Source organism: Danio aesculapii, chromosome 13 (genome assembly GCF_903798145.1).
Source record: "Danio aesculapii chromosome 13, fDanAes4.1, whole genome shotgun sequence".
NCBI classification, from domain to species: Eukaryota; Metazoa; Chordata; class Actinopteri; order Cypriniformes; family Danionidae; genus Danio; species Danio aesculapii.
Window position 1 is genome coordinate 18,977,914 of NC_079447.1, and position 23,731 is coordinate 19,001,644.

A 23,731-nucleotide genomic window follows, 5' to 3' on the forward strand; every position below is an offset into this window, starting at 1 on the left:
GTATGCGGTGTGCTAGAAAGTAGCCACACGGCGAGATACGAACGCAGCTTTAAAGCTCAGTTAAAATGAGCATGTCTCTTCCGCTGGTTCCCATGGTGATGATGATGATGATGAGGTGTTGGGATCGAGCTGTCAGGCCCTTGTTATTTTCACACATTTTACAACCGGCGCTATCAGGGACACCAGCAGAGCTAATTCAGTGCTATTGTCTCTCTCTCTCCATCTAAAAAGCACTTCAAAAGCTCACTCCACAACGATTCGCCCCAATATACCATCCTCGTGATAATTTGGCTCCTCTGGAATGTTCTCTCCGTGCCCGCTCCTCCTGCGTCAATCAATATCTAATACGCAGTCAGAGAAACATGCTAATGATGTAGCTAAGAAAACACAAATGATGTCGCTTGTTGAACTGGGAGAAAGATGAGGCTTCGTCACTGCAGATAATAACTCCATATGTCACTCCTAACAATTCTCATATTAAACACAGATAGCATTGCGGAAGAAGCAATTTAAAGACAGAATGAGAGGAGCAACTGCTTTGATTAGGCTAAAAGTTTGAGTTTTGAAAAGGAAAATGTTTAAAGTTTGATGCAATTACTGCAGACGGCACTTTCTCTGCATCGCTGACCTCTGACCCCATCAGACCACACTCTCTGTTTATTAATCAGCCTGCCTTCTCGACCCACATTTTAATAATAAAACCACTTGTGTGGCTTTGGAACTATTAACCTGACCTTTCAAGCACTTTAAAAGCCCAGACTTTGTGATCTACTCTACATTGTAATATTAGCATTTTTAAAAAGAGGTCAAATAATGGAAAAAGTTAAGAGTATGCAGACATGCTCTAATGTTCAAAAGGAAATGTTTCTTCTCTAGAGCACTGAGTAAATGAGACTAAAACCTAATCATGATATGGGTAAGAGATAATCAATTTGTATACACTGCACACTTCAGAGTGAAGTGCAACAATATGTTCATTTACATGCAGTGGTGGAAAGAGTACTGAAAAAACAGACTTAAGTAAAAGTACCATTACTTGCCTAAAATGTATTGCGAGTAAAAGCATCTGCTGTAAATATTACTCAAAGTATGAGTAAAAAGTAGACCTTTCAAAAGTACTCAAGAATAGCGAGTAGTGAGTATTACACTGTAAAAGGCTGATGCATTCAGTTGTCATTTGTGGATGTGTGTAAACTTAACATTCTGTAGTGCATTTAGTTATTGCCCAGCAGGCACACAATGTCATAAGACGTTAACATGAGGTTAGATTTAGGTTGTGATGTCAGGTAACCAAATTTCAATGTCTAGCCAGCATCTAAGGACAACGTTATTTTGATGTCCAATAATGATGCAAAGGGTGTTGACTTTAGGTTTGGTTAGAAAGTAACAAAAATTCCAATGTCAAGTCAACATCTTAAACCAATGTCATATTGACATCAAATACTGACATTTATTAGTCAGATATGGCAACCAAAATCCAACATCTGATAGACATCATAGGGGTAGCGTACACACAATGTCAAGATGTAACATCATAAGACATTGGTTGGACACTGATGTCGGTCTGACGTCAACCCGATTTTCATTTCCGAACAAAATGCAATGTCCCCATGACATCGGGGTACAACGTCAATCAGACGTCATGTTGACATCTTGTGCCTGCTGGGAGTTTAAGGCCATTTCAGTCATCATACAGTAAACATCCGACTACTTCTCATCAGTGAAATGCATCTGAACAGTCTCTGAGTCAATGTGTGTAAAGATTTTGGACATCTTCTTGGACACTTTAAATGCTTCCAAACAGTTTGCTGCAATTATAAATCTCTGATGTCTTGAGGTAGTTCATTATGATGTGATTTAGCTTCTATGTGCGATTAGATTGGACTGGAATCACAGGACTGATTTTTCTAATCCCCATAGATAGGAAAAAAGTAGCGACTGCAGGTTAAAGGAAAGTAGTAGAGTAAAAGTACCAATACTGCACAAAAAATGTACTCAAGGGAAAGTAAAAGTACACACTTAGAAAATTACAATTCCTGAGAAAAACTACTCAAGTAACAGTAATTTGAGTATTTGTTATTTGTTACTTTACACCACAGCTTTTTTTTACTCTTGAAGTGGCTCAGTTTGTATTAAATACAGCTCCACGTTAACTTATATCTGAATGTGTTGTAACCTTTTTTAGTCATATTATGTAAATGGTAATACCAGTTATGTCATATGGCCCGTTTCCACTGAGTGGTACTGTACGGTTTGGTATGCTTTGATGGCCGTTTCCACTCTCAAAAGGCATACCGAACCGAACCGTACCACTTTTTCGGCACCCTTTCGAAAGGGTACCAAACACGAGAAAGAGTACCAAAAGGCAGAGCTAGACACGCAGCTGAATGCTATTGGTTTACAGAGATACGTCATTCCCTTACGCAACAAGCCAGAATGAAAACAAAAACCCGCCATGTTTGAAATATACAGCGAGAGATTACAGCAGAATTACATTTACATAAAATAACGAGCCATGGTCGACCCGGGCTCAAACAAACCTTGTCGTCATCTTGATGAACAGCCACAATGCCAAAAACAAAAACGCAGATTTACCCTGTGCTCCGTAGTTTTTACGAGCCAGTCTGAAGCGCAAGTATTTATGTGCATAAAGCATCTGTTTTGTGAGAAGTGCTTCTCATATGATATGTAAGCGACCCGTACAGCTTTACTGTAAACATTTTCTCGAGCGAAAATGACGTGGACCACACCCACCAAAAGGGTACCCTTTAGTAATGGAAACGCAAGCCTGATTAAGGTGACGCGTAGCGACCTAACCGTTCTGTACTGTACTAGTCAGTGGAAACGAGCCAATAGATATTTTATTAAAGTGAAAGTTTAATCAGAATAATTATTGCTACAGTATATCCCTAAAACAGTTAGTTTACACTGGATTACTGTAACAGAATGTTATATAATATTTAATAATTTTTTTCCAATTATGTGGATCATTTAACTGTCTATCAGAGTTGTGCAATATTTGTCATCTACATTACCTGACAAAAGTCTTGTCATCGATTCCAGTTGTAAGAGCAACAACTAATATTTTTACTTCTAGTTGATCATTTGGAAAAGTGGCAGAAGGTAGATTTTTCTAATGAATTTTAAAATATTCTGCAAAGTCAGACCTAAGATTCAGCAAAGATTCAGCTAAGTCAGACCTAATTACATATTAAAAATCAAGGCATGATTATATTTTATTTTGGTAAAGTAAGCATAATCTAGAGGCCTTTGCTTTTCATATAAGCCACTTCTGATACCAAATGATCAACTAGAAGTCAAGTTATTATTTGTTGTTCCTAAAACTTGGATAGGTGACAAGACTTTTGTCAGGTAATGTACAATAATACCATAATTGTTGTTCTAACTCTTTAACCTGCATTGCATTTGGTTGACATTTTGTCCATTGGTTTGTCCAAAAAACTAAAAATTTGCTTTTTAGTAGGTGTCACTATTTGATAGGTGTCACTATCCTCTAGAGTGAATCCTCTTAGAGTGGAAGTTAAAGGGTGCTGTAATTAAGCATGTCACTCACTTTGTAAGAAAATGTATTCCTGCATGAGTTTGTTTTTCTTATATTTATATGATTTGATGTTGTCAAGTAATGACACACAGCAGGAGCACCTTTTCCTGAACATCAGCATAATTGCAAATAGGATACTAATTAAACAGTTTAACGACAAGAAAAAGTTACTATTGAGTAACATTATAAAATATTGTAGAAAATAGACAGAGAAGAGCATTTTTGTGAGTCGCAGAAAAACTCTCCAGGATTTTTCTCATCAATTAATTGTTTTTTGAACAGACTGAGTGAGTTAATGATTTAATGATCCATTTATAAAACCAGTCACTTCGCTTTTAAATGAATCAGGTATTTCTTACAAATAGTTTGAATGAATGATTAAATGAATTGTTCATTAAGACACAGACTTGCTGATACTGACTGCTTTAGATTTATCCATGACAGGCTTAAACCATTCAACCCACTTGAAAAAAATACTATACAAATTTAAAGTATACTATAGTGCTTTTAAACCATATTATAGTGAAATGCATTATACTGTATATTTTAATATTTACAAAACATTGTTAATTAATGCTACAGCATATTGACTATAGTGAAGTGACTAATAATCACTGTAGTAGATATTAGTTTTTACTACAGTAAACTATGGTGTATTGTACTATCTGCTTGTTAAGTGGTGACATATGGAATTCTGTTTCGGGGTCCAAGCCGCTACTCTATTTGAATTGAGAAAATATTCATTTATGACAGCTCTTCAGTCATATCACACATTAAAGTGCATTTTATATACAATCATGATGTTCACAACAGTCTCTGAACTTGCTGAATCACAGACATTCATATTTTATCCATTTCTAAAATAATTACAAATTTTCTGGCCATCTGATATTAGGTATGGGCATTTATATTGCTATCGTGAATTTCGAAAGTTTTACAGCTCTTTATAAATGTTTATTATTACCATTTGTTGAGCCTCCCCATACAGTTTGATATAGCCTTGGACCCAGAAGCAGCTCCGCGTGAAGTCACACTTAACAAGTGGATAATATACACTATAGTTGTCGAAAACTACAGTATTGGGTAATTTGTTTTTATGTCTATAGTTGTTGTGTTACCATAGAGACCATAGAATTACCACAACAGATTCATTCAAGTACGAATGGTTCAAAAATTGTACACTGTAGTATATGCACAGCTATGCTAGTGCTTTTCCGGTGAAAGCTTAATGTGACTATTTTCCATTTCGTACGGATCATTTTACAACATTGATGTTGCAATGTAATTACAATATATTCAGTTAAACAGACTTAAGCATTCATTTAGCTGTTCAAGCGTAAAATGAGATGAAAGACCGTGTAACTGCTAGCACCGTCAGGATCAGCAGGTTAGCACAGAAACTTCATAAATATTGGGGTAAAATAAACTGTCATATTTTAAAGACATGGCAGGGGGAAATGGAATTTAATGCAGTGCTTCTTGTCTGATCTGAGATCCACTTTACATCGTATATCTATCAGGCAGTAAAGATTACTGATTTTTAAAGAAATCCAATCTTAAATGTGGCAGTTTTGTAATGGAAAGACAGTTCACCAGAAGCCCTGAAGTTGGCTGACTAAAATTAAAAGTCTGTGTGCATATACCCCATTAAACTAAATTGCTACAGTACTTTTTTCAAATGGGAACATGCACAAAATCACAAATAGCAACAGTGAAAAAAAAAATAAAATCACAAAAAGTCATGAAAGCTTACAGGTTTTAACTTTTTTTAAGTTATACAAAGTCTAACTTAATATTTTTATTCAGTTTGACTGATGCAAGTTGAGATAACTTGAAATGTTCAAACAAGAGAGTTGAAGGCAAGAATATTATCAAAGTGAATAATACCTAATTTTTTTCTGACAATTTATTGTACCAATTTGCACCTATTTATTATTTATGCCATCTAGACCTAAATAATGAATGTTTTGGGTTAAGAAAACTTGACAAACTATTTACAGAGACCCTTCAACTTGTCGTTGACAATTCAGCATACAGCCAGCATACAGTATATAGCAAGAGTTATTCAATATTTTCTGTGTACACTCCCAGCTTTTTTTGCTACCCATTCACCTAAAAAAGTCTGTTTGATGGCTTTTCATGTGGTGCAAAGTCATGATGCAAGTCATGTGAAAGGGCCTTTAGCTGATATATCAAAGAAACTCAATAAATACATAAGCACAAAATACAGAAGCAAATAAAAATTAGACCCTTTACATTTCCGATAAACCATTTAGGGCCAAAAGTGGTTTAAATTAGCGGTAAATTAAGACTTCAGTGGGGTCCAAGTCTCGAATAAAGTGCGAGTAAAAAGAATGTGGTCGTCTAATTTTCACAAAGCCTCTTTCTGATTGGTTATAAACTAAGCGAGTAGCGCCTCCGCCATCTCATTTCTAAACACTAATGCAAAGAGACGTGCCTGGGGAACAGAGACCTGGCTGATATAATTACAAATTCTCCGGTGAATTCCATCTTCAGCAAGACTTGGAAAAGAGAAAGTGTGTGTGTGTGTGTGTGTGTGTGTGTTTGTGCATGTGTGACAGGAACATGACAGAAACAAAACATTTCGCAAGTGGGGAAGAAGTGTGTCTTGACACTTATTATTCCGCCCGGTCCACGACTCCTAGTGTGTGGATGAGGAGAAGTAATGGTGGATTATATTATTCTCCTGGCGCTGTGCATTCAAGATTCCTCTGTTTGTGTGTGTGGATGTGTGTGTATGTCCATACAAATGATGAACCTCCAGGCAGAGTCTCATTTGGAAACCTCCAGGGGGTCTTGTCATGGAAGTGCAGCGAGCTTCAGGCGAAGCAAGACAGCAGGACAACTGGGAAGGTCCAAAAGGGCTGTGCTGCGGCCCGCACTCACATTATATGTTTGTTTAGCGCTCAGGGAGCTTGAAAAGATGCTTCCTGAGAGAGACTTGGCCTTTAACGAGAGAGAAAACGCTATATAGGCGCACAATAGACAAGTTCCCATGGAAGTAGCTGGTGCCACATCTCATAAGGAGGGAGACAAAGTTTTACCCTTGTGTACTGTTCAAATGCACCACCCTTTCGTTTTGTTCAAGGGTGTTTTTGCCCCATTGACCTCCATTATAATGATATTTTTTTGACTACAAAGCAATGACAGCATATAATCATGCATTCTTGACTGTTGCTGGTTTACCCTGTTTAAAAAAGAGGTGAAATGTGTAATTTTTACAGTTGATCATCAGTTTTCAGCATTAACCCTTTAGATAGGCCTGTGCAAACATAGCTATTATATGGAGTTCTATGGAGTAAAACAGCAGATTAAAGTTTGTGTGCATAAAAAACACTTACTATGTTTACTATGTTCTGAGAGTTGAGCTGCTTATTTAAAATTTCTCTGACACATATAAATATAAGTGTGGAAAAATGTATCATTCTTCAGGCATATCAGCCTGTTGTTGGAGACCCCAAAACCAAAATATAACCTTTCTAATGCATAATAGGGGTTCTTTAAAATTTTACCAAAGATTTTAAACCAGTAACAAACAAGAATGCATGATCATATGGTGTTATGGCTTTGCAATCAAAAAATGTCATTATAATGGAAGTCAATGGGGCAAAAACAGCCACAAACCTAACAAAAAGAGTAGTAAATTTAAGTGTATTGTTGAATTTTTTTGCATTTTCAAAACACTTACCCCAAATATGTGTCAAAATTTGATTTTTTACCAAAAATCATTCCATTTGCTGAAACACAGAGAACGTTGTGGCCAAATAAAGACTCAAAATCACCTCAGAGTGGATGAAAACATCCCCAACAGCACACAAGGGTTAAAAAAAGGAGAGAAAAACAAAGTGAAGGATTGGGTGAAAAGCAAAACAGACATATTGACAATGACAGAAGGCCAAAGTGCAATAAAAAAACAGAGGAACCGACTTCTAAAGTCCCATCACGCGACAGTTCATCTCACACAAACCAACGCCGGCACCAAAGACCACATGATCCAACCAGAAACAGACAAGCAAAAGTGTGAGCTGGAATGTCATTGAGGTGGTGCCGTCCTGCATGCTTTAGACATCTGGGGTCTGCCGTTAAGGCTCAGGATCGCTGAGGGTGATGACAGAAGCAAAGCCCCTCTGAGTCATGCTCTACATATGGACCTCCGGGCTACATCGATTGCACTTCAGAGACAAGCAATCGGTACTGTGAAATACTAGCAGGCGAAATGCTCCACACCTGTTAAACTCATGCGCTGGAGTATTTCCTGGGATTCTCAGTTGGTGGGGAGAAAATGGGGCCTAAGAGCTTAGTTGCGAATTGAGTTTGCGGAAACACCAAAAATCACTCAAAGGAGGCTGGTAACAAAATGGAACGCTAAGTTAATGAGCCGTGAGATGCAGACAGCAAAAACACTTTCCAATGCAAAAATTTCTCCCCTTTACACTCTGTGAACTTATTGTAGGTTTTTTTATGTTTGTAATATTTTATTTTATGTATACTTTAAACATCATGTCTATGTTTTTGTTTTGCTTTTTCCGTGGTAAAATGCTTTCGCCTAACCTGGCTTAATGTGCTATAAGCAAGCCATTTGTAGGTTGATTTCCCTGGTGGCAGCTTTAGCATTACTCTGTTTGTTTGAGCAGCCCGGCAAAGCAATATTGACTCAACCAAAGGTAAGGCTGGAAAAATTGTCTTAAAATTAGAGAAGCAAGAAATTATACACAAAAGCGTCATTTATATACTCATCCTCATGTCACTTCATACTTGTAGGTGCTTCGTTTTTTCATAAAAAAGCTGAAATTCTGTATGCTCTGTTGGTCGCTTTTTTCCAGGAAATTCTGATGTCTGAAGACTCTAGCTTTCAATGCAAATGCAGCATCAAATCTTTATGAAAGTGTTGTTCTTTTGCATTTTTGAAAGGTTTTGAGTACAGTATGACAGATGGCAATGTTGCCAAACCATCCCTGTTCACACAGATTCATGAATATGACTAAAAATTGCTGCATTATGCATAACACACGTGTAGGTGGCAATGTCACTTCGTAAAGGAAAATTGGTGCTTTGGTGGTCTTGTTTACTAGCATGCCTATAGATGATAGTGATACCCACAATGAGAGATCATTCACATTTCATTTACACACAACTCATTGAAAAAAATCTATTTAAAATGAGCAATTTGTGCATAAATTGGATATTTTATGAACACATTTTATATGACATGGTTTTTTGAAATGTTTTTTCAGTGTAATTAATTAGGGGGAAATTTACCACCATATTTAGAATTTTTGAAATGCACAGAAGAAAGGAAATTATACAGGTTTACGAGGACATATACTGTAAATGATGATTATCTTAAGATCAAGGGGAAATGAAAACTCTTTTTGATTAAAATACTCACAGGTAAAATGCCATGGGGTGTTTTTCCCAAACAAGGACATAACTCATGGCTGAACTATCATAATACGATGCATCGTTTGGGTAATGAATAACGTAGTGACAAGTGTTTCCCCAAAACTGTAGTTTCTCTGTTGCAGATCCATCATTTGAACCCCATTAGTTATAGTGTAAAACGTCCATAATGATGCTCTTAATGCAGCAAAGTAACAACTTCTTCAAAGAAAATGCCCATCATTTTTTTGTATAAAATTATATTGTTGTACACACACGCATTAAAAAAAATCCAATATTAGTTTCACTCGTTTACTATATTAACTGAACTATATGTAAACGGCACATATAGCGCCAATGTTTCCTTACAAATATTATTGAGAATCTTCTATATTCTATGCTAAAACATAAAACCACTTAGCTAACATGTATTCTAATTCCATATATAAATTGTTAATGTTTGTAATTTACAGTAGGCTATTTATTAAGTAATAATAATAATAATAATAATAATTATTATTATTATTATTATTATTATTATTAAGTAGGACATTGTTTACTTATTTTTTTTTATTTTTATTTTTTTTGAAACGTCTACTTTTACAATTTGACACATTCAAACCACTGCAGAAATGTTCTAACCAACAGGCCCATGTACAATAGGCTACAGACACACTTAATAATAACCTACTATAAACTGAAACCATTAACCTATGCTATATATTTTGTTTTCACAAGCTTTGGAGACGTAACGTGAATTCCGCTTTTAAATAATAGGTCACCTATAGCTGTCGTCATGAGCCGCGGCTGAGTTCAAAATGGTAGAAATGTTTTCAAAGTGTACTATGAAGGGAACACAATTGTCAACATGAAGATCGCTAAAACTGAACTTTAAAAAAATACTTTGAAAGCAAATGACATGACTTTATGAGATGACTTTATGTGTTTTTTTTTTTATCATTTCGAGTTTAAATGTTGGAACGTTCGAAAGGAATAGGGCATGGGGAGATAACTGGGAATAGAACACAGCTAGGAATATGCCTAACTACAGCTCAAGAGGTTTTAACTACAGCTGTTTGTTGGAATGATGGATTTGGAAAATGCCAAATCAACTAACTATGTTTGTAACGACGGAACTTGTCACCTTAGTTGGCTAAAGATGGTTTTGGGAAATGCACCCCTGCATGGTACAGGCTTTTTTATTTATGGAATCCAATCACTGTGTACTGTACACCATTTACGTGATTCTACAACAAATAACATTGTGCAAATTCTTTTAGGCCAATCAGATGCATCACACTGCGAATCCTGCCTGACACCCGAGTAACAAGCTTCGAGTCGAGTGGGTGTTACAACCAACAAATAAAATGAAGTTTGATTCCAATAAGAAGATACAGTACCTGGGGAGAAGAAATCTGACATCTTCCTCTTGTAAATTTCATAATCTGTCTCCAGAAAGACGCAGAATATGACACGGTCGATCTGTAGAAAGAGCAGAAAAGAGGCATTTAGCATAATGGAAATCAATGCATCTCTCTGTAAACACATGGCTGAGAGCTACGCTATTAATAAATATGAAAGTCCCAGTGCTCAAGCCTGTCATAACTAGAGAGCTCATGGGAATTATTTGTGACAATGCAGCATATTAGAGAATTTTCTTAAAGTTAAAATCGAAATAAGTGACAGTATAATTCTTAAACAGTAGTACAAAATTATTCATGCTAAACTTTTGACACAATCAATATACACAGAGCATCAGGTTGATATCAATAATTTGCATGCGATATTAGCATTTTCTGCAATGTATGTACAGTTCTGATTGTATTTATGTGTTGAAAATTTTAAGGCTGTGTGGAGCTCAAAAATAAATAACATGTCAGCACTTAAAAACTATAAATAATTATAAAAAAAGAAGAATATGGTCATAACTGAACACCAGTGTTTGTGATTTGTTTAATGTATGAAATATATGGCATACAAAAAAAGCTTTTCATGCAGTATTAAAGCTTTCAAATGTTAAATTCTATACCTTTGTCAAAATCATAAAAAAATAATAATCAGTGAGCAATTCAAGTAAAAAAGGATATTTAAAAAAAAACTCAATTCAACAAAATTTTAGAAATGCACAACCTAATTTTGTACAAATATCTTGGAGCACACTAGCTTATACATTACCTGACAAAAGTCTTGTCGCCTATCCAAGTTTTAGGCAAAGGCCCTTAGATTACGCTTATTTTACCAAAATAAAATATGGTCATGCCTTGATTTTTTATTATTTAATCAAGACAGTAAGATCTGACTTTGCTTAGACAAGTCTTGTTACTTAACATAAATAATGTACAGTATAGAATATAAAGTCATGGTGCAGTGGAAAAAGAATTATTATTGTATATGATTGACATGAGCTTGGAGGACTGCATCCATTAATCTCTGCAATGACTCAAATAAGTTATTAATAAAGTCATCTGGAATGGCAAAAAAGTGTTCTTGCAAGATTTTCTGAGTTCATCAAGATTCTTTGGATTTCTATTTAATGCCTCCTCCCTTATCTTACACCAGACATGCTCAATCATGTACATGTCTGGTGACTGGGCTGGCCAATCCTGGAGCACCTTGACCTTCTTTGCTTTCAGGAACTTTGATGTGGAGGCCTAAGCATGAGAAGGAGCACTATCCTGTTGAAGAATTTGTCCTCTACTGTGGTTTGTAATGTAATGGGCAGCACAAATGTCTTGATACCTTAGGCTGTTGATGTTGCCATCCACTCTGCAGATTTCTCACTCATCCCCATACTGAATGTAACCCCAAACCATCGTTTTTCCTTCACCAAACTTGACTGATTTTGAATCTTGAGTCCATGCTGGTTCCAATAGGTCTTCTGCAGTATTTGTGATGATTGGTATGCAGTTCAACAGATGATTCATCAAAAAAAAATCTACCTTCTGCCACTTTTCCAAATGATCAACTTGAAGTCAAGTTATTATTTGTTGCTCTTACAACTGAGATCGACGACAAGACTTTTGTCAGGTAGTGTAGATAATCTTAAGACTAGTGTAGTGTAGATAGATTTTTAGGGGGAAATTAAATAATAAAACACTGAAAACAAGGCCAAAAGTCCACAAAGGTGAACTGAAATCTTTGCAATAAGGCATAGAAAACATTAATACTGTTAATTGTTGTCAAAATGAAGTTGAAATAATACTGCATCTTCCTTTAGTGTAACATATATATTTATGTACAAATTAAACAACACACTTTCAGGCTTTATTTCCTGTTTGTATTCAATTAAGAGCATGCTTTAGATAAGTTGTGCAATAAATACATTCAAAAGAAAAAAGACTTTATCATTCATCTCCACTCTTCACTTCCTCCACTTTAACTCAAACTTCTAGACATCTCCTAACACGGCTAACCAGACTGCAATATCACTTGGTAGAACATCAAGATTGAAATAAAAAAAATTTAAAATAACATAAAACCTCCCAGCATTCCCTTATCACTGCAGAGACCGGATCCTGAATTCAAGTCCATCTCTTTCCATTCCGGACCACCCAGACCGGCCATCCTGCTTAAGATCTCTATGATTACACTAGTTCAACGGGGATCTCTACACAAAACCCTCTTTTGATTCTTCCCATGTTCTCAAAACAAAGACTTCATGTGAACATGAGTATAAAACAACACAAAAGACGACTGCCGTCAACCTGGTGGGAATACGCCGTATTACTAAAATCAAAGATCCAGCAAATGTTTCAATAACAAACATTTCCTACATATCTGCATATGCTCAGTGGGGTTCAAAAAGCTACGTTGAAAGTCTGAATCTGAAATGTCATATAAACCTGAAAATAAACAAAGATTCTGGATTGTGAAAGAAAATTTTACATATGTAAAATAAGTAAAAACAATATTGCATTTTTCATGACTTTGACCATGTAAATTGATGTACAAAGAATCAATAATATAGAATATAATAATAATAATAATAAAAATAATAATAAAATAACAGAATAACAGAAAGGCATTTTCAACTCAATTAAGATTTTTTTCAAATAAGATTTTTTACTTAATTATACTGATAATATAATCTAACATTTTTTATTATAAATTAAGCTATTGAAGAATCTACCTAAGGTTCTGGGATTCCTTGTAGCAAACTCAATAAGCTCTGCTTTTTCTTTATCACTCTTACTTCATCTCCTGCTTCTGCTCCTCTCTGGCTGTCTCAGTCAATGCCTTCATTGACAGTATTCAATTCAATTGAATACTGGTTAACAGGTTTAGGTACTGGGTGGCTCCACTGGCTTGTTGTCTGGATACCCAGAGAAACAGATGACAGGATCTGGCATTCGGGGCTAGATCTTATTTATATGGCATGGAGAATGTGATTTAACACTATGTTTACATAAAAACAATGCACTAAAATGTTTTGTGTACAGAAAACAATAAAATGATCCTGTTCACACACACCTGTGTCAGTTTGTAAAGAAAAAAAAACCTTTTTGCACATAAGTTTCTGTAGTTATGCTATACAAGCACTGTTCATTCTTATAGACACTTAATACACGTGCCGGCAGCTAGCTCTCACATGGTTGCCCACTGAAGCCAAGCAGGGCTATGCCCAGTCAGTACCTGGATGGGAGACCACATGGGAAAGAGGCCACTCGGTTGCTGCCGGAAGTGGTGTGAGTGAGGCCAGCAGGGTGCACTCAACCTGTGGTCTGTGTGGGTCCTAACGTCCCAGTATAGTGAAAGGGACACTATACTGCTCAGTGACCGCCGTGTTTCAGATGAGACATTAAACCGAGGTCCCGACTCTCTGTGGTCGTGAATCCCAGGTTGTTCTTTGAAAAAAAGAGTATGGGTTTAACCCAGACATCCTGGTCAAATTTTCCCACTGGCCACATCCATCATGGCTTCCTAACCATCCCCATATCATAAATGGCATCATCACTCAGTCTCCTCTTTACCAATCAGCTGTTGTGTGGTCTGGCGCAATATGGCTGCCGTCGCGTCATCCAGGTGGATGCTGCACACTGGTGGGGGATGAGGAGATTCCCCTAATGTGTAAAGCACTTTGAGTGTCTAGAAAAAAGCTATATAAATGTAATGAATTATTATTATAATAATAATAATAATAATAATAATAATAATAATAATATTTTTGAAGTTTGCATCTTAAAGCACATAACATTTTTTTTAATTGAACGGCCAAAACACACACACAAAAAGTAGCTGTAAATGTATTTAGGTCATGTAAATATACCCTTAAAACAGCAAAACAGAAGTATTACACATTATAAACCATTGTTTAAAACTGTGACGATCACCTCTAGATTACGAGTTCCTATATAAATATTCATTCCTGCCCTGAAAGACCTCCTTTAAAACCAAGAAAAGTGATACTTCCTCTCCGTCAACTCTAAGGGTCCTTATCAGCCTCGCTCTCTCCCTCTCCGCCACAGGTACGCCTTTCTCTCTCTCTCTCTCTCCATGGAGGAAATGTGCCTCCCAGGGAGACGTCAGATAATCGCCCTGCTGAATATTGCAATATTCCCAGACAGCCTTGTAATGGCCTCTCTCGTCTCGTCTGCCTGTGGATGGAGAGGGAGATAAAGCAGGACTCCCAGCGGGACAGCGAAAGACCGGACCACCTCTTCTCCCCCTTACTGGCGAACCACATGAGGATTCAATATAAAAATCATTTTCCCTTACAGGCTTGCGCAGACAGACAGCTGTCTATTAATAGTTTATGGCCTGCCCTTTGGAGTAAATGTTAAGACTTGACTTGAGACTAGTAACATTTTTATTTTTGTGCAGGAGAATGTCTCAAGGGGGAGAAGAAAAAAAGGTGCCGCTGACTTTTTTCCTCCCCGCGTTTCATCCTTTCAACTCAAAAATGGGAATGAGATACATCTTTAAGATGGATATAAAGAGCCAGAGCTGGGGCAAAAGAAAGGGGGACAACAAAACCACAGGAATCTCTGCTCCTCTCTCAAAACCTCAAGACCCAAGGAGAACAAAGAAGAAAAGTCTAGAATGTCAATGGATCTCAACTGGTCTTCTTACAGGATTCATATTTTTTTGGCCCAATATAGTGTAAACTTGAAATTTTGTTATTGCATCAAGTAAACAAAAAAAGCCTTTAGAATGAAATCTTGAACTGGTTTGGGTCACATTTTCTTTCATCTTGTCATATTTCTCATGATTTCTGAGAATATGAAAATGTCTATTCATTTACTTTTATGTAACCCCTGTCAATCTATTCCCCCACTGCAAGAACAATTTAAACCAGCATCTAGCATGGCAGGCGAGCACACAAACAACGGCGCTTAAGATTGCAGTATTTAATATGTGTTAGTAGGGGGTTTTTTCGATAACCAAAGGAGTGATGTTTACTAGCACAGATATAGTTAGCTGGCCTCCACTACACTCAGCCCCTATACGTCACTTCCACCTGGGTCATGGTACCAGATTTACTCATAGGGTTTTACTCTGAGTAGGATTCAAGTCCATTTCTGGCATTAGTGAATTCTGCATTAGGATTCGAAAGAAAAGATCCTCTAGCTTCACAGCTTTCCCTGGCTTCCATTACACTCACCCTTAAAAGCCTCAGTGCCATGGCCATGACACCAATGTGAGCCCTCCGGTTTACTGGCCCTGCTGGATTTGAACCAACATTTCCAGCATGGGAGGCAGACACACTAATAAAGCTGCTAAAGACCACAGCTTCTAGCATTCAGTGGGCCTCTTGGGGTCAGGAAAGTGAGGTGCACTCAAATAGATGGTCTCCATTACTGTCAGCCCCCCAAACCTCAGTCCCATCCGGGTCATGACACCCATGTAACCCCTTATGTTCTACTGGCCCTGTTCTATGCAAAATTCAAACCAGAGCTCCCAGAATGTTACAGAGACACACTAACCAGCATGCTAAAGACATCAGCCTTAAGTGACAGTCCCTAGTGAACTCTTGAGGCCAGAGGAAGAAGGTTTTCCCACATTGGTCTTACTAGCTGGTCTCTACTACACTCACCTCCTAATCCAGATCATAACACAGAATGGGTTTTGAACAAGGTATCATCTTGGGAAGTGTAAACTAGTGTACCGTCAATAGCTAATTGGACAGAATTGTGATTCTGTGTAGTATATTATGCACCGATATTACTTCTTTGAAAAGGTATATTTTATGCATAGTTAACTGCAGAGTTCCACCATATCCACAAGAACTTAACTTTGTATGCTTTTTTATTGCAATGTATTAACATCAGTGGTGGAAAGAGTACTGAAAAATCATGCTTAAGTAAAAGAATATTTACTTGCCTAAAAATGTAGAGCGAGTATAGTTTCTGTTGTAAATATAACTCAAAGTAAAAAGTAGTCCTTTCAAAGTACTCAAGGCTAGTGAGTGTTACGCTGTTAAAAGCTGATACATTTACATGCAATTTGTGGATTGTGTAAACGTAACATTCTGTAGTGCAATTTAATTTAGTTATTGCCCAGCAGGCACACAATGACATAAGGCATTAATATAAGGTTAGATTTAGGTTGTGATGTCAGGTGACCAAAATTCAATGTCTAGCCAGCATGTAAGGATGATGTCCAATAACGACGCCAAATTATGTTGATATTTGGTTGATTTTAGGTTGTGTTGGAAAGTGACCTCCAACGTCAATCTGACATCATGTTGAAGTCTTGTGCCTGCTGGGTGTTTAAGGCCATTTCAGTCATCATACAGTAAACATCCATCATCTTCCCATCAGTGAAATGCATCTTAACAGTCACTGGGTCATTGCATGTAAAGATTATGGACATCTTCTTGGACACTTTTAATGCTTCCAAACAGTTTGCTGCTATTATAATCGCCCATGTCTTAAGGTAGTTCATCATGATGCGATTTAACTTCAATGTGCAATTTGATTGGACTGGAATTACAGGACGGATTTTTCGAATTCACATAGACAAGAAAAAATACTGTAGTGACTGCAGGTTGAAGGAAAGAAGTGGAGTAAAAGTACCAATACAGCACTAAAGATGTACTCAAGGGAAAGTAAATGTACACATTTTTAAAACTACTCAGTAAATTGCAAATCCTGAGAAAAACTATTCAAACACAGAAATTTGAGAATTTGTAATTAGTTACTTTATACCACTGAGTAACATGCACTTTTGAAAAGATGGCTTGGAAAAAAAATGAGTGAGACTTTAGTTTAGGTCATGCTATTAACTACTGGCTAATTACCTGCCTATTATTAAGATATTAACTGTTCATTAGTAGTTATAGAATTATGATCTTATTCTGCATCCATAATCCTAACCAAAATCTAAACCTAACTTCTACCTTACTAACAAATAATAAAAAACAGCTAATTAGTAGTTTATTAAGCTAGTGACCTAAACTAAAGTCAGACCCTCTCTTTTTTATGATTTTTGGTGATTTTTTTGACAATAAAAATTACAGATTTTTGTGATTTGCAGACAATTTTGCGATTAGAAATATATTTACCATTAGGTAGCCTGCTATGTTTAGGTGTGCAATCTGACACAATGACACAAATCATAAAAATAAAGCTTCTTTATTTTGGTCTCTTCTCAAGACAAGATCTAAAAAAAAAACATCTAAAATGGTAGGGATTAAGCCAAAGTAAGTTTGTATAAAAACACCCAATTCGCACCACAGGATGTCTAATCCAATCTTAGCATTGACTTCAAGTCTAGTGTCAAAGTGTAAGACCTCATTTGGTCAATCTGTTTTCTCTGTTAAGGGAGCCAAATTGTGGAATGATTTACCTGTTAGCCTAAAAGTAGAAAGTAATATAAATATTTTTAGTAGTGTTTTTAAAAAGTGGTTAAAAACAAGACAGCAGTGTTTGAACAAATAGTCTACTATTAGTTTGTTTAATTATGCCACCTTTGCTTTTGCCTTCAGTAATTTTATGTAAAGAATTATAATGATGTGTATATGTATTTATTATATTTTCATTTTGTCAAGCCTCCTGTGGACAGGTGTTGAGAATTAGAAGGTCTGCTAAAACAATTAAGCAAAAGCATTTGGTTGTCCAGTGTAATTGTGATGCCCATGTCAAATAAATAAATAAATAAATAAATAAATAAATAAATAAATAAATAAATAAATAAATAAATAAAAATAAGTCATGTAAAACAATTAATTGCAAACTAAAATAATTATAGTTTAATTATATGGTTTGGAATTGGATGTTTTATGAGATTATTTACATTTTTTGTGATTATTTTGCGTTTAAATTAAGAACTTTGCATTAGCGCAAACATCTGCAACTTTTTGTTGATTTTGCTTCGGATTTAGCGATTGTGGTCTGTAAAGTGTTACCAAAATGTGTAGATTTTAAACCAGCAAAGTGAGGTTAACTTTGACAGCTATTATAAGCTCCCTCACTATTAAACCTTACTCATATTTGGGTTACGACACCAGTTTAAACCACAGGATTCAAACCACCACTTCCGGCATGAAAATCAAGTGCACTAACAATTGAGGTTAACTTCCACTGTTCTTAATCCCTGGACTGGACAGATGGACCAAACTGTCTTGGCAAGGTGATTTTTCAGATTTTATGGATTAAGTTGAATGTAATATTTTGCTATGGTTTCAGTGTTTTATCTTTCTTTTATTTTTTGCAAACATTACAATTCAACATTTTGACAATAAATCATTGATAACAACAAAAACTCTCAAGTGAAGTGCACTATATGAAGACTGGTAACAGATAATATATTTATAGTTCTAAAAATAATTTTGTGTTTTGTTTTTGTGTTAAAGGTTATTTTGCAATTTTAACAGAATCACGATGCAGTTACTTTTTTAAGTTTACTATTTAAACATTCAAAGTATAAATTATCAGTTCACATTTTTTTAGCCAGAGCCCTATGTAAACCTACTTATTTATTGTACCACCCTATCTAGTCTACATCATTGTTGTTTAGCACTTTTTGGGCCTTTTTTTTCCTACAGAATAGACCTGTGACCCATTTTTGTGTTGTGTCCTACTAGTTGAGAACCACTGTGTTAGCAAACACATGGCAGAAGCATTTCCTGCTGGGAACTCATCTGCATTTATTTAGATCACTCCATCTGAGTCTCCCTGTCTCTTTTTCGCTCATCCCTCAGGCAGAGAGTGAATGGAAAGGTGAGGGTCCTGATAGAGGAGGTCATCCACAGCTTTTTCAGACATTATGCTTAGAGAGAGTGGGGCACCTAGACTTTAGGAGAGATAGAGGAGAGATGAAGAGAACTTTCCGTTTCTGCCTCATGCTATTTATATCCAAATGGCCCCAGAGTATAGATGTCCAGTGGTGAAACACAGGATAAATTAACAGAGGGATGAAGAAGAAAGGAAGTACAAGAGAGTACACAATCCAAAATACTAGTTTTTAATCTCAACGTAAAACACATTTTAATACTATAGATACAAAAAAAACAGCCTGTATTTATTTATTACGTTTAATTCTATAGACTATATTATACAAAATCCAAAAATTATATTTCTTTACATCTAAACAAAGCAATACAGTAACATTGTTATCTGGTCTAAAAATATTTTAAATAGCAAAACATCTTTAGATGTATTTAGAACGAGAATTATTTCAAGACATATGTAATTTTATATGTAAATTGAAATGTTTATAAATTCATATTTATAATATTTATATTTAAACCATTAGGTTTTTACTGATTTGCAAGCAATATTTTTGTATAATTTTTTATATAAATTCCGCATAAAAATATTAATTATTTTTTTTTAAGTTTATGCAAAAAAAAAATTTCAAAGAGTTTTCTGAAATATTGAAATAGAAATCTCAGTTTCGTACACTTTATGTGCATGCACAATCACAATTTATATTTTTATTCAATTTAAAGACGCCCCATTTTTGACACATTTACAGCGGGGAAAATGCATCATGTTTTTTGTTTTTTTTATCTGGGAATAATATTTCTATAGGAGCTGTTGACATGGAATTAAACCAGATTTTGATAAAAAAAAAAAAAACAAGCAAAAAAAAAAAAAATCAATACAAACATAAAAAGAAAAAAAAATCTGAAAACAAGCTGTTGTGTGTACGGCTGTTGCTAGGTGATGGACACGAAAGCAAAGAGCCAAAATGGAAAGATGTCAGCACTTTTTGTTTTGGACATACAGAACGCGACTCGCGTCTGTCTGCCGCAAAAATATTATAAACGTTCAGAACACAACGCGATGTCTGCAGAAGCTGTTTTTAGAGGAGACACGCAGACATTATCACTGTGCTTGCCCTGGCTCAGTCCCACTTGTCACCAAGGTACAATACGTGATACACAGACACACACACACGGACACACAGATACACACACACACACACACACGCACGCACACACACACACACACACACACACACACACACACACACGAATGAACATTGTGAAAACGATAGTTTGTTGTACTGTTGGCGGTTCACTTCCGTTATTTGTTACGATTGCATTCATGCCAGAAGTAAACCTCTTTCAGGAGGACTCGGGTACGGTTCATGGGTGCGCACCAGAGTTCAGAAGACACGTTCACACTAGCTAAACAGACCATACTCTGACGTCAAATGAACCTGGGTGCGGACCAAAAGTGCTAGTGTGAAAGCACCCTATTGTTCATTTACAATAATGAAGGGTAGAGGTTTACTGAAGAACTACTGAAAGATTTTAGCTGCTGTCTGGACTTTCAATTCCCTTTTACACCTCCCTTTCTTCATGTGTTCAATGCCTTTTTCCCTGCGTCATTTCATTTTCTTAGACTTGACTCAGTTTGTAAACTAATTAGATTTGTTTTCTTTGCATCTGTAGAACTCTTTGCTTGTTACCAACATCTGATGAAAATTTCCAGTCAAGAGCGCCTTTAGAAATATGTTTTGTGAGAAAAATTATGGCGTGTGCAATATTTATTTTCCCTGCTGTATGTTCATTTCTATCATACAATATTAAACTGTCCTATACCTACGTGTACACACATTTACACACAAATGTATATTATATATATTTACAGAACTAAACAGTAAAGCAGCGATGGGGGAATTATGCTGAAATATAGTCCTAATTAACTCATTAGCATATCAATTCATTTGTTGATTTGCTTATGAGACCCACTGGAGACGGTTTGCTTACTTTAGTCAAGTCTCCCAAACATTAATTATTTAAAGTCAAACTGTCCTGGGTGAATTAATGCAAGTTCACTACTGCTCCAGTTTTCTCGGAGCACGGTCACACACGCACACATACTGTACACACACGCTGAAGTACTACTGAGGGACTAACACTGATCGTATGATCACTTTTATCACATCGGCCTCCCAAAGTCCCAAACTTAATATGTCAGCCACCAACATACCAGATATGACTTTTAATTTGAGATTCCGAGATCAAAAACCAGTTCTGAAACATTATTACCTCATTTTTTTGAAACCTCCTAAGGATATTTTTATGTCTATATTACAGATATCCTCAGGCGAGCATAAGGGCATAAAGGCATAGAAGTGTCTCTCTTCCTCGTTGTTCAAAAGGCTCATTTTTAAAGCTACTGAGGCATCACTGAAGGGATAGTATTTGTCAAAATAATGACATACATTTGACACATCCAAAAGCAGTTTCTCTTCCTGAACGTGTCTGTGCACCACATTAGGTCAATGGATGTCCTCTGAGCCTTGTATGTCATTTTACAGTAAATGTGCTGAAAGCCCGACATTGAACTATGCTTCCTGTACACTGTGCTGAGCAGTGGGGGATTGTGGGAACGGTGTCCAAACACATGCATTGGTAAGCAGAGTGGAAGCTCAGCTTGAGAGGGTTAATGAAGGCCTAATGAGGAAGCAGAGATCGCTGTGTGAGGGCCAGATTGCTCATAACTCAACCCTGATTGAAGGACCATGGCCAGAGGAACAGAGAGCAATAGACACAGAAATGCTATGCCACACATTGAATTGGACTGCTGACTTTTTAGACAAGTGGTGAGGTCAGACATTTTTAAAGGGGACATTTGTGAAATAGGGTGAACCTACTGTACGTAAGTATCATACTTAAAGTCTTGCGTCATCTTTTGTAGAAAACATCTCAATTAGTAGAATGTAATAGGTGTAATTACTTCAAGTAGAGGCCAAACAATGATTCTTTATTCAAGCAAGCCCAAACACATCATGACACAATCTACAGAGCCGTTGTTATGGCTATAGAACATACAGAATCTGATTATCCTAATAATGATGATGATGATTATGATGCAGTTTTCCAACTGTATTTAAAATATGACACCAAATTGTAGTTGTCAATCTAAGAAGGTAAGTTCTTAGGTGCTACTATTAGAGCAAGTGTCTAAAATTGTCAGAGCTCCAATTTTTGAAGATGTTAAAAACATTGACCACTCAGCACTTATGCTCAGCACCTCGCTTTGTTGCTGCTGTTCTCAAAACATGCTTCTATCGACAATTACAAAACACTAAAAATAACCCTTGGGCTTAAATTCACATGTCAAATGTAAATTAGTATTAAATAAGTATTTGCACGAGTCATTACATATAAAGTGAATGCAAACGTGAATAGAGACAATATTCGACTGCGTGGCATGAATGATGCAGAATTTGCGACACATTTGACGCGAGCAAGTTGAATTTGCCTCAATCTAAGAAAATTCAACTGAAGTGGAAAATTAGCATGAGGTGAAAAACATTTGGAGAGTAAAGCGAGAGACCTGATGCTTTGCTTTGTGTCATGTGTAAACCCAGAATTACAATAACTTACATTGTAAACACAAAATTTACTTGATCGATTTTAACATAAAATGAGGCAAAAACTTCTCAGGCCCAATCTAAATTATATTTTTGTACACCTACCCCAAAATTTACCCCAAAGAAATGGCACTGCACTACAACACCTGCACCCGTCATCATATGTCATTGCGATCTCTTGCTCCATATGAAATCGACATTCATGACTGCTGTAGATTTTTCAGTTGTGTTATTTTTTGGTATTTATCTTCAGGAAATCACTGAAGGCATATATTATCATAACGATCTAATGTGGCAAGAAGATAACTATACTGTGCATTTACACAGTGGCCATAGTCATCTAAACACATGAAAACAACATTAACATTATACCAGACACTGTAAAAAGCTTATTGCCAGCCATTACACAATTCTGACAGGGGATTTGAGTGTCATCAAGTGTCAGATGTGAAAGTATGTTGTGGGACTACTATACAGGAGTTATTATTATGGATTATAGAGGCAAAATGTAGGGTTTTTTTAGCATTTTTTTAAAAATCCTGTCAGTAAAACACAAACACCATTATGAATGTATTTAATATTCTTCTTGTTCATCTTCTTGTTCAACAAGCAACATATTCTTGCTTGTTGTAAAAACTTTTAATAACGACAATAAAATACTATTTTTTGCATCTCCTGACTTCCGTGTGCAGCCATGCTGCCATTGTACATGGTGTATTCTGGGAAATTTTCGTACCCCTTGGTTTCGAGTGTGGTCCTGAAAAATCTCTGCTTCAAGGGCTATCTAGCCTTACGCCTTCAAGCTAAAGAGAATTGGCACACCCTACCCCTAGAGGAGGGGTTAAGGGTGAGAATTGGGATTGGGCCTTAGTGGTGAACTGTCATTCCTTTTCAAATCAGCATTTTTACTCAAGGCAGCATTTACTTAGTCTTTTTGAAAACCCTCCAGTTTAACATCCATCACTTCACTTAATGGGACCCAACCCTGCTTAGCTT

General features: G+C 36.3%; 1 protein-coding gene across 2 annotated transcripts in view; it reads right to left on the minus strand.

Moving 5' to 3' along the window:
- macrod2 (mono-ADP ribosylhydrolase 2) overlaps nucleotides 1–23,731 on the minus strand; it is an 865,478-nt gene that overhangs the window by 91,710 nt on the left and 750,037 nt on the right. For both annotated transcript variants that reach the window (XM_056470919.1, XM_056470918.1), the window contains exon 9: nucleotides 10,363–10,444. In XM_056470919.1, coding sequence (XP_056326894.1) covers nucleotides 10,363–10,444 — 82 coding nt within the window. The remainder of the gene's footprint in view (nucleotides 1–10,362; nucleotides 10,445–23,731) is intronic.